Source organism: Myotis lucifugus, unplaced genomic scaffold, assembly GCF_000147115.1.
Source record: "Myotis lucifugus unplaced genomic scaffold, Myoluc2.0 scaffold_30, whole genome shotgun sequence".
Taxonomy (NCBI): domain Eukaryota; kingdom Metazoa; phylum Chordata; class Mammalia; order Chiroptera; family Vespertilionidae; genus Myotis; species Myotis lucifugus.
In genome coordinates this window covers 1,078,088-1,090,551 of record NW_005871078.1, presented here as the reverse complement: position 1 = coordinate 1,090,551, position 12,464 = coordinate 1,078,088, and the positions used below count along the sequence as shown (strand labels likewise).

Sequence of the window (12,464 nt, the reverse complement as noted above, 5' to 3'; positions counted from 1 at the left end):
AGTTAGGGGTGACCAGGCCAGCAAGAGGGGCAGTTGGGGGCGATTAGGCTAGAAGGGGGGGTCAGTGAGGGGCAACTAGGCAGGTGGGGGGGCAGTTGGGGGTGACCAACCCAGCAGAGGGGGGTGACCAGGCCGGCACGGGGGGCAGTAAGGGGTGATCAGGCTGGCAGGCGGGGGGGGGGCAGTTAGGGGCAACCAGGCTGGCAAGAGGGGCAGTGAGGGACGATCAGGCCAGAACGCAGAGGCAATGAGGGGCAATCAGGGCAGCAGGGGGAGGCAGTTAGGGGCAACCAGGCAGGCAGGCAGGTGAGCGATTAGGAGCCAGCGGTCAAGGATTTTGAGAGGGATGTCCCTCAAGGGTCCCGGATTGGAGAGGGTGCAAGCTGGGCTGAGGGGATCCCCCCCTTCCCCATGCACGAATTTTGTGCACCGGGCCTCTAGTATTTGAATAAGCTGGTTCCTTAAGAGCTTATCAAGCATGTTGCTGCCCTATTGTACTGGGTGTTTCTATCACAATGGGAATGTGTAACTCATGGCATTTCCACGACTACTGCAGCAGTGGAAAGTTCTCATCTAAATGAAGCACTCTTGATTCAACTTGCATAGGCTTCAAACTACTTAGTCCTTTTTGGTTTAGACAGGTTAATTAACAAATGAATAAATGAATGGGATTTCTAACCTATCACCAGGCATTGCATTATGTAGAATTGTCCAAACATTTAAAAAAAGGTTATACTAGAAAACCAACTTAGTACACAATTTAAAGAGAAAAATTTTTTATTGCAATATAAAATGCACTTATAAAATGTCCACAGAAGACGTAATTCTTCAATGCTATATAAATTTATTGGGAATATGTTATTCACCTTCTATTGTTATGATGACACCACCTAAAATATACTGTAAACGATGAGTTACACTCTATAACAAATGCATCACTGATTTTTCAACAATCATTGGTTTAATAATAATTAGTTTTAAGACTCTATAATCACATCTATATTCTGGAATGTTCATTTACTTTCATGTAGTGTAGTGGAATTTAGAGTATAATTGCACATGGATAGTACAGAAAAACATTCACTGCTAAATTATTTTATGACAGGTTAACAATCTTCCTGACTAAAAACAACAGCTTCAGGATTCTCAATGCAGGAATTTGTGTGTATGTTGTGTCTATGTGTGCACCCATGAAACAACTTAAAATATATCTTTAGTAAACAAGTGCAACATTACTGTTGATTATTTTGCACAAACATAATAGTCTGATTAATTGTAAACAAACAAAACCCCACACAAATACTTATTTAATTCTAGGAAAAAAATCTGTCAACCTATAATTACTCTAATATGCTTTACTCGAACACACATCGAATTTCTGAAAGGTGCATATATTACCTTAGGTAATAATGTGTAAAAGTGAGTGTTTTGTATTTTATACTATGAAATGTGCATTTCTGATATTGTTTTATGCAGCATAAAGTTTAGATCAAAAAATTCTAAATTCTGGATCCCCACAGTTCATTTAGAAAACACCTCCAAGTTATGGCTCTCGCAGCAGGTTTAATAGATTAAACATGATGAAGTGTTCTAGCTCCCTCTATTTCAAGTATCAAAGAAAAATGAGGCTCAAAATCTCTGTAGGTTGTAGATAAAAATGCAAAGCTTTGGAAAACAGTTAAATGTGTCTTGAAATAAGATAAAAATTGAAACAAGATTCTTTAGTGTTCATCTGTGTTAGGCCAAGTACTGGGACTTTAAAACAGTTTGGTTAAATCTGAATATTTGCTCAAAAATGATAGAGAACACAATTTTCCTATAAATATATGGTTTTGTAGAGAAATCAATCTTGATGTTTTCAGTATTACTGACTTTAAATATTTGCTTTGGAATTATATTAATACTATGATATTACATTCAATTGAACGTAAATATTTGGCCTCACACTACTTACAATGAAATGACTTATTTTTGAAATAGAAATTTTTTAAAGCATTAGAAAGAGAATTTACTAAAGCTGTATAAACATGTCTTCCAATGACATGAGAAATCCTGCAGTACAGAAAATATCTTGTGCCCTTAAGGTTTCAGAGTGAGCTGATCTTCTGAAATTTTAATGCCATTTAAAAAACCAAAAAGTGAAATAGAAGACTGCTGCAAGAAAGCACTGTTTCTAAAAGTTGCAAACATGATCCCACTCTGAGAGTTAGCCTGCTCCTCAAAGTAAGCAACTTTCCACCTCTTCTTAGGCACACTAATCTTCAGCTTAGAAAATAACCTAACCTGATTCTTTTTTTTTCTTTATTGATTAAGGTATTACATAATCCTTAAATAGTATGAATATTTTAAGGCCTTTCTCCCTTAAAGAAAAAATTTTGTCTCACTAAAGAGTAATAGGAAGTACATCTTACTTTCAGACATTAGACTTTCTGGAATTGGCCCAACTGTACAAAACTTGAAGAATTCTGTGACAGTGTGGAATCATCACTCTGAAAACAGTGTGACAAAATTAAACATCACTATATTGAACCCTTTTCTAGCTTTAACTCAAAAATAGAAATCATGAGACTTCTATAACATTAATTTTAAAAACACACAGAAGTGAAAAGTGCTATTTTTCAAAAAGTTCAAATTTTTTCTCTACTACATATCAACATGGAATGATTTTAGTTCTCCTGTACTAAAAGTTGGACTTTTAAAAAACTAGTATTGTAACACTTAATATAATGATATTAATCAGTAGTGGCTTCAGTTTCAGCTGGACCCCTAATTAGTCTTCGAATTCCCCTTTTTCCTGCAGGACCTTTAGGTTTTGCAAAACTTTGCTTATGTGCGTGCTGCTTAGGGTGTACTTCTTCATAAAGGAAGTCCGCAGTCAGCTCATCCCCATTGTCTATCTCAATCTATAAGAGAAGAAATCAATAAAGAGTAATGCAAAATGAAAAATACACCATGCAAACCATAATGAGCACTTGAAATGTGGCTAGTGTTATTCAGAAACTAAATTTTAAATTTTATTTAATTTTAATTTATATTAAAATTTAAGTAGCCACATATAGTTTGTGGCTACATATTAGAGTATAGATCTATAGGGAGACGGATCATGATAGGAGTGGAGGAGATCCTAAGGATTTATGATGAGAACAAGGAAACACTTTTATTTATAAATCACAATACATCATGAACTACATGCAAAGGCAATACAAATCTAGCAAAAACTGAAAAACTTTTAAATAGGTAGGCATTAGATAACTATTGATAAGATAAATTACATAAATAAGTAGGTAGGTAATTACCTTTCTAATGACATCCATTTGTAGTTGTCTTTCTACAATTTCTAGCAGAGGACTCTTGCAGCTAGAATACAGCATCCGTTCTCTTATACTGCATGTATATCCAGGCATTGAATAAATAAAAACTGTGTTAAAAAAATAACAACAAATACAATTAGCAGCATATCAATTAAAGCAAATACTAAACCTCATAAGCCTTCTGGGCAAGAAATAAGTAACATGTTAAAAACAATGTGTCACATACCTATGGACTCCAAATAGTCTCCTTCATGAGAATGTTTATACAGAAAGAAATGGTAACGTGCTGAATCCTTGGGAATCCTCTTTGGCAAATCTTTTAGTTCTGTATTTGTTGTGTTGGCCAAAATTATTATTTCATTTTTTATGTCTATTTCCTGTCAATAAGAAACAAAGTATACTCATTAAAACAGATACAAAGATATTTTAAAATGATAATTAAAATACTAGGAGATAAGGGGAAACATACAGGTTTAACTTTTTCACATGAATGTATTATACATTGCTTTTATAGTTGAAAAATATGGGTAAGAATAATCAGGAAGCAAATAAAACAAATAAAAAGTTGGAAAATCTATTAAAAATAGACCTTCTCTAAGCCATAAGCTACCAAAAAGAGCAGTCATTTCATAATAATCATTTTATGTCTTACCAATTGCACATAGTTGAGCTGTCTGTTACTCAATTTTTCCAAAGCTTGAAAAGCTTCTCGAGAAATAGGAAATGCCACTCCTTGCAGTGTTTGATGCTTAGTGTCCACACTCACGTCAGTCTGTACCTAAGTATGACAGATTTAATGTACGGATAAATTTCCAGCATTAAGCAGTGTCATATGGCAGATATAACAAAACCCCACTACTATAAAGTGCCATTCCACCCTTGCCCATTTCAATGTAATTAAAATGAACACTTAAAACACTACGAACTTAAAAAGCAAGTAATTTTTCACATTTGTTAATGTCCTGCTAGCACTTTGTCAACATGCACAGTGCATGACACATCTTTATGAAAATGTGGGGAGTGAATGTAAGTGTTAATGGGGTTTTAGGGGTTTTTATTTGTTTGGCACAACTGCAGTGAGCTACATAAGCTCTCTGAAGTGTCTTCATATTACACCTTTAATTATCAAATTTTACTTGATAAGATTTATGGACAGTAATATATATACATATATATATATATATATATATAAAGTATGTATAGAGCTTTATTTTGTTCTGCTAGACATAAAATGTAACACAAATACCATGCACTGAATTCAAAGGAGTACACACAGTATACAAAGACACACACACAGCTCAACAAAGTATACTACTGCAGAAGTTCCAGATTCAGAGCTTTCATTACTAAGAACATGGGTGTACATGTACTGGAAGAAGAGTACTTCAAGAAAGCTTTCAATGCATGTTTAAGACTTTTATACTCAATAACTGATAGCTTATATAGGGTCTCATTTGCAGTGTTGCAACAAAAAATCAAAAAGAAGTTTTACTTTAAAAAAAAATGAATGGAGATTCTACAGCATAAATGATATTGGATAATGAAAACATTATAGAACATGTGCAAATGCATACCCCAATATGATCCTCTGGGTTCTGATTGCAAGGAATAAAACAAACTATCAAACTTGTAAAAAAAAAAATCACATAAAAGTACCTACTCAAGTTACCTGAGTTAATATAAAAATAGATCCTTGCTATCAGGTTAAAGAATATTCAATCGCTTTCCAGACTTATTCCTATTAGTCTGTTAGTCAGACTAATGAATATTAGTTTCTGCTACTTGTTCTTTATTTTTTTTACTTGCTCTTTTCTATAAATTCCAGTAGAAATACAGTAGCTTTTCTAACTTCTAATTAGAATGGATACAGTAAACACATTAAAAAATGATAAACAATAATATGGAATTTATTGACTCAAATATGCTAAATAAGTATATACATATAAACACCATCTAAGTAGTGTCCACAGAAGTTAAATTTATAGAGCTTCTAGAACTCCTTAACATCCTATAGCATTTGTATTTTATTCTCTTTAGTCATCACTATTCCCTGACATAACATAAAAAAAAACCAAAAACCTGCTTTAGGGAAACTCAGTAGATACAGTATTCCCTGCACTAAATGGGTAACATACACTTTTCCCATTATTTAGTATCTAAAGTACAAAGTTAAAAACAGTTGTGCTTCCAACAGGAAGATTTACTATTCTGTCACATACATTATAAAGACAAAACAACACTATTTATGAAAATGACGTGAAGTTTAATATTCACTTTTAACCTTTTTCCTGAAAACACATTGAGCATAGTCTTGTCTCTAAACTAAACAGAATAATGTAAGCCACCTAACCTATTTATTGTCTAGTTATCACTTAAAAGCTTGCAATGGTTTCAAAATGGCAACTTACCTCATTAATTTTAATCTGTCGTAATTCTTCCTCAGCTGCAGTCAATGGGGCAGGAGAGGATTGTGACAGCAAGTATTTTTTATATCCATGTAATGATACATCTTCCTATAAGCAAAGAAATGCACTACTATTAGTTATTCTCTGGAAGTCACACCTCAGTGAGGTTACTCAGAACAAATTGTCAATTTAACAGAAAAGAAAACGTTTTCATTGAAATAAAACTATCAAGAATTTTACTATTTTTCCTTATTTTTTAAATCCTCTATTCTATAGGTTTCAAATTTAAGGGGAGAATCTACTCTTCATTTCCTCAAGTTTTATAATTACCAAGTCTTTTTATGAGTGTGCTGGTGGTGATGGCCAGCCACATGATGAACCAGTCATGCTGTAAGTCTAAAGGACAATTCTCATTAACCTGCTGGGGAAGCCTGCCCTATAATTATTTAACAATCAACATATCCAGACTATGAATTCTTATTATAATGACATAATTTCTCTATAATCATTCATAGAGAATAATAAAAGTTCTTATTTCAAAGAAAAAAATATTCCAGAAGTCTACTTTTTATCAAAATTTTGTGGTTTGGAAGACTGAGGACAGAATTAAAAAACTAGGCCATTTTACAATTAATGATGAATAAGCAAAGTAATCCATTTAATCTTGTATTCTACACAACAGATTATATTACTTTCTAAACCAGAAAAAAGGTCTAGACAACAAAACCTTGTTCACACTGGGACGGTGAGGGTTGCCCAGGGTGGGAATGGCTGGGGGTTGGGGGAGGGGGGTGTCAATCGGGGGAAAAGGAGACATATGTAAAACTTTAGACAAAAACAAAGAAACACTATTAAAAAAGAAAACCCTGTTCAAAAAATATATTTCAATTTCCTTTTAAAACAAAGTAAATTCCTAATCATAATTTAACTAATTAAAATACATTAATCAACCCACTAATTATCCCAATTAACTATCAAATCAATTTATCTGCCTCAATATTCTGATTTAAATAAAATAGTTACTGCTTCCACAACTTGGGTATAAATGTCCATAATATCTAAAAAATATTTTATCAAGTAATCTCTAATTTTTCTGAGGCTATTTCACTATCATTAAAATGAAATGGTTGAACTAAATGAGGGGTTGAACTAGAGCATTTCTAGGGTATATTCTAGTTTTTGAAGTCTAACTAAGTAGATTCCAACATATTTTTTAAAGGATAAGTATAATGTTTCAGTTAACTTAGCTATCATATGAAATATAACAATATTTTCTCTCTTATTCTTATGTTTACAGATTCATCAATCCAAATTCATATCAATTACCCATTACTTAGGAGTTCTTCCATCAGGTATAATTATAGAAGTATAAGTTTTGTACCTTTACTGTTCCAAATACTTCATCTTTAATGTGGCCACCTCCAAACTCCTTTTTCAGAGTTGCTCTTGTTGCTGCATACAACATTTTTTGACGAACCTATTAAGTTGTGAAAGTTTGCTTAGAAGTTTATAGATAAAATCTACTATTACAAAAGAAAACACTTTCTGAATATATTAAAATATTCAAGCACATTAAAAATAAACTGTACTGACTACAATACGCTAAAGTATGTGTCTACAAATAAACATAACACCAGTGTCTAAACTATCACGGCTATTAAGGCAGATTTCAATTTATGTCATACTTTTCAAAAAGTGGAAAACAATCTAAATTCTTATAAATTACTCATTTTTAAAAGTATAAAATGAGTTCAAGAAAAAAAACCCTACTTAAAACACTATTTTAAAATATGAGGAAGAAAAAACTGAAATGAAGTAACTTTGCTACTGACATATTACTAAAAGCAAATCTAGATTAGACATTACTAATTAAGATCAAATATTCATGGCATATCTATGGTATACATGGGGTATACAGGGGATATATGTGATATACCTATGGTATATCCATAGGAGGGAAACATAAATGAAAAGAACTACAATATATACTATAATTAAAGACTCTAATAACATCTACGGAAAACCAATAGAAATTGTCAACCAACAGAAATCATCATTTCATAATCCTCTATGGTCAAATCCAGTATTTCTTTCAGATAGGATATATGAAATTAAAGAGGAGGATGACTCTTGAGAATGATATCTAGATAACTTTAAAAATTGTAGTTTTTCTACAAGAAACAAGAGAATTACTGTTTAAAACAGTAGTATCCATATATTAATTTTGTCTTTTGTTTTACTTAGTCAATCTATTTAGTCAATTTTAACTTTACTAAAAAAACAAAAAACAAACAAAAAAACACAACCTGTATCACTTGAATGGCAGCTGTTAAAAATATTTAATGTAATGTTCAATTAATTCTCAGAATTATTACAATTATTACTCTCAGCCCAAAGTAGTTAGCTTTACTCTTTAGAGGTCCATAGTAATTTATAATTGCTACAGATTTTAAAGTTCAAATCAATAATAATTCTACTAATTTCAAGGGCAAGACTTCTGAATCTAAGCACATTACTCCTAATTCCACATTACCAATCCAAGGATTTTCTCCATGATCATTCTCTTCTATGGAAAATGATTGTTGCTTCCTAACTTTCTCTTAGCCTAGAAATATTTCAGAAAAAGAATTCTAGCATTTGATGTTAAACAAGTTACAAAAAAGTTACTTACATGAGAATGATCTGGAGACCATGCAATGAATATCCACTCATATCCCTGGGCATTCTGAGAATCTAACCTGAACAATATATAGCACGGTTGCTTGTCCTCCAACAGGGGTAAAACAAAGGAATCATAATCCTTATCCCAGGAATCTGAAGGTTGACTACACGATCCAATCACAAGTTTCTCTATAAAGGATAATTTTTTAAAGATACATAAATGGTTTGAAAAACCAAATGATAAAGAGTAACCAAGAATAGAAGAATAAATTTAGTTATTTCCTGATTACTATTATTCACATCAAAAAGTTGAAAGGAAAATGGGTGCTACACAAAAAATTATTATGATATAAAGTAGTATTAAAAACAGATACAAAAATGTTATGACTAGCATGGTTAAAATAATGTTACTTATTAAAAAACTCAAGAAAGGAAAAGATAAAAATGACCATAAATAGTTGAGCTGGATGGCTGAAGAATGGGTGGTTATATTTCCTAAAATGCTTAATATATTAAAGTATATTTAAATAAGTGTACTACCACTCAAAAGATCATTTCTGAAATTAACAATGAATTATACAGTAAGAAATATTAAATTAAACCAGGTTTAGTTCCTATCTGGCCATAATGCTACAAATTTAAAACTTGTCCACTTTAAGGCACTATGTGACAGAATCATGTAAAAGTGTAAATGTACTGTGCATAGAGAATCTCTTGCACATATATACAAAGGTGTTGACTGCAGCATTATATAACAGCAGAAACTGAAAATGGCTTAAAATATTATCAATAAGAGAATGGACATACCATATGTGGCATAGTCACATGATAAAATTCTATTCATAGTAGTAGCAGTTATTAAGAGAAGATGGAAGTATCTGTTATATTATCCTTATTGAAAAAATTTTCTCCGGATAAAAATAAAGTAAAACCAGAAAATAATGATTTAGGAAACTGTCATTTTTCCTTCTGTAGAGATATTAGTCAAGCTTTACCATTTTACTTAGTCAGTTAAGAAATGATGGTTTAAAATTTTAGCTCAGCATTTCTAAAATATGCTGCTATTCAGTTTATTCCTGTTCAATGTGGTAATATATGTAGAACAACTGCATATTTCCAAACTATTCTAGCCTTTTTAATATATAAGTAGAAAATAGAGAGCAAATTATATTTACTTCCAGTTTATGAGAGGACAAGTTATTTTTCCAAAGCAAAATATTTCAAAACATTTAAGAGATGGACCTGGAGAGCATTATGCTAAGTGAAATAAGGCAGTTGGAGAAAGACAAATATCACATGATCTCATTCATTTGTGGAATATAATGAACAACATAAACTGATGAACAAAAATAAATCCGGAGACATGGAAGCACCAGACAGACTGTCAAACCTCAGAGGGAAGGCAGGGAATGGGGGTAAGAGATCAACCAAAGGACTTCTATCCATGTATATAAGGATGACCGATGGGTACAGACAATAGGGGAGTGGGGGCATGTGCTGGGGGGCGGGAGAGGTCAATGGGGGAAAAAGGAGACATATGAAATTGGGCTAATGATGTATTTTAACCTATTCATTTGTGATTAAGTAGTTATAAAATAAATTGTTCAAATTCAAATCTAGCAGAATTAAAATATTCTTCCACCCAACCAAATTTTCCCTGCTTACAGATTTTGAAAGATCAACTTAAAGTCTGTTACGTTCTCAGAACGTTTTCCCAAAAGAAGGGGAATCATTTCTTCAGCGTAGACTGCAGTCAAGTGGAGAAAACAGGAGAGTTTGAAATCCTCTGTCTCTATTTCAAAACTAACTTTTCTGAATAACTATTCACAAATAACTATTTTTTGGATAATCCCATTACTGATTTCCATTCCAGAGGTGGAAGCCCTGACATTAGAAATGGATTGGCATGCAGAAACCGAGACAAAGAGTAAAAGAGGAAGGTGTCACAACAAAAAACCATCTTTCTTGCCCTAGCCGGTTTGGCTCAGTGGATAGAGAGCGTTGGCCTGAAGAGTCCCAGGTTCAATTCCGGTCAAGGGCACATGCTCCGGTTTTGGGCTCGATCCCCAGTAGGGGGTGTGCGGGAGGCAGCCAATCGTTGATTCTCTCTCATCATTGATGTTTCTATCTTTCTCTTCCTCTCCCATTCCTCCCAGAAACATCTTTCTTTTTCACTGAAAGTTCAGAATTCAGAAGGTAAGCAGAGGCCCATGGGACACGCCCAAAATGTATAGGATCCAAGTTGGCTAAAGGCAAGCTTTGAACTTGCTTCACATTTATAGTTCAAGTCACTGACAATGACTTAGAAGTTTAAAATCTAACACCCAGTAATCCACGGATAAGCAATATATAAAAATGTTTAACTAACCATTTTCAATAGATATTTTCAGAAGTCTGTATTTTCCATTTCTTGCTCTGGCAAAGATATCTTTAACATCTTCACTTGCTGTGGAAAAGATAAAGAAATATAAACCTATTTTTATACTTATGTATTAATACTTTCTAATGCTATTTAAGTGAGGAAAAATGAATTATAATACAAAGCAAAGTATCCTGAGTACATAGCATCCTCTTCTTATCAGTAATTTAAACACAGTGGACACTGTATACAGCTAAGAAATATAAATATATTTTAAAAGTATGTTAATGCTAACTTGTTTTAACTAGATAATTCCATAGCAGAATTAACACTGGGCCGGTGTGACTCAGTTGGTTGGAGCGAGACCCGGAGGTGTCTCAGGGCCCCATTCTGGGTCAGGGCACATACCCAGGCTGCCGGTTTGTCCTGATTGGGGTGCTTACAGGAGGCAAGCAATGTTCTCTCTCACATCAATGTTTCTTTCTCTCCCTAAAATCAATTAAAAAATAAAAAAAGAAATCACACAGGCAGTGAATATATTAGTCAAACCCAACAATGAACAAATTACAATTTTGAAAAAAATACCTTTATTGCTTCTTTGAAAAAAGTTGAAAACCTGCTTTCATTCTCTTCTACTCCAATTTCAAGCTTATGATAAACAAAAACACCTTTATCAATTTTCTACATTTTCTCATTAGAAATAACACTAAGTATAAGATATCCTATCTCGGCTAAAGAAAAAGCCAATAAAACCCATTCAAGCTTTTACTTCTGGTTACATTTTTCTAACTTGTATTCCCCCAAATGCTGGAATAAGCTCACTGAGCAGATACCTACTTAAAAATCTAACCCTTGTGTTCCCATTAAAGCTCCAATTTCGTTCTTGGGTTGCACGCTTGACAGCAAGAACCACTACAGTATTTAAAGCAGTGCTTGCGAGAAGGCTCAAGCGTCAAAGTTAAATCATGACATATTTAAATGTCAAAACCACCGCGGACAGATAAAAACAGATTTGAATCTATTTTGTTTATGTTTGTGTGTGCAGGGCAGATGCGGGGTCCTGTCCAGGACCCTGACGAACAGAAGACAATGACATGTTCATCTAGGCTAGGGGAAAAGGTTCGCCGTCCGCTAACAGGAAGGGCTTGTGTTTCTGGCAGAACTCATTAAGCGATCTCGAGTAACCCCGGGATATATTATTTGGCCGTGACGCGGGCAGCGCTTGCAGGCTGCCGATTCTCCGACACGGACGGGAGGCAGCTGTAATTGCACATGCAACTGCCTGCACGGCAACTAAAGGCGGCCACGCAGGTCGGGCGGCCCAGGTCCCCGGGGCAGTAACTGAGAAAAAGAGCCAAACACCCCACACTCGGGGGTTTCAGAACGTATTTCATGTTCCCATTTGGGAAGAAAATATGGAAGAGTTTGGAAACTCTCAGTGGAGATGAAAACCATGCCAGCATTTTTCTCTTTATAGTCAAATCCTGTAACAATCTCCCTTGGACCGTAAGAAGGAAAACTCTCCGTCTCTCGACAGCAAAAGGAGCCACGTCGCCTCACTTCCCGGGTCTCCCACCGATCAGGGGGAAAGTGGGCTACGGTCGGGCGCTGCAGCACGCCCTGCCCGGCGCGCGACACCATTCCTCGCTCCAGCGAATTCGGGTCCGTGCGCGCGACGGCGCGGCGGCCGGGCCCGGGGTGGGAGGGACGCAGGCCGGGAGCGCCCGG

At 34.5% G+C, this 12,464-nt stretch overlaps 1 protein-coding gene across 1 annotated transcript; it reads right to left on the bottom strand.

Moving 5' to 3' along the window:
* Nucleotides 1-2,569: 2,569 nt before the first annotated feature.
* TWF1 (twinfilin actin binding protein 1) lies at nt 2,570-12,377 on the bottom strand. Its single transcript, XM_023752265.1, has 9 exons — nt 12,104-12,377; nt 10,746-10,823; nt 8,388-8,566; nt 7,098-7,193; nt 5,720-5,824; nt 3,964-4,089; nt 3,538-3,688; nt 3,297-3,418; nt 2,570-2,903 (listed from the first exon to the last, which is right to left on the bottom strand). The coding sequence occupies exons 1-9, from the start codon at nt 12,375-12,377 to the stop codon at nt 2,733-2,735; spliced, it is 1,302 nt and encodes a 433-aa protein (XP_023608033.1). The 3' UTR covers nt 2,570-2,732.
* Between the last annotated feature and the right edge of the window lie 87 nt (nt 12,378-12,464).

What these genes read in the sequence shown, in the direction of transcription:
- TWF1 (XM_023752265.1), bottom strand. Translation starts at nt 12,377, where the DNA reads ATGGTGTCGCGCGCCGGGCAGGGCGTGCTGCAGCGCCCGACCGTAGCC. An exon ending in GAAAATATCTATTGAAAATG is followed by an intron (nt 8,567 to 10,745) that starts GTTAGTTAAACA and finishes TATCCTTTATAG; the next exon opens with AGAAACTTGTGATTGGATCG. An exon ending in GACAGATTAAAATTAATGAG is followed by an intron (nt 4,090 to 5,719) that starts GTAAGTTGCCAT and finishes TGTCATACTTAG; the next exon opens with GTACAGACTGACGTGAGTGT.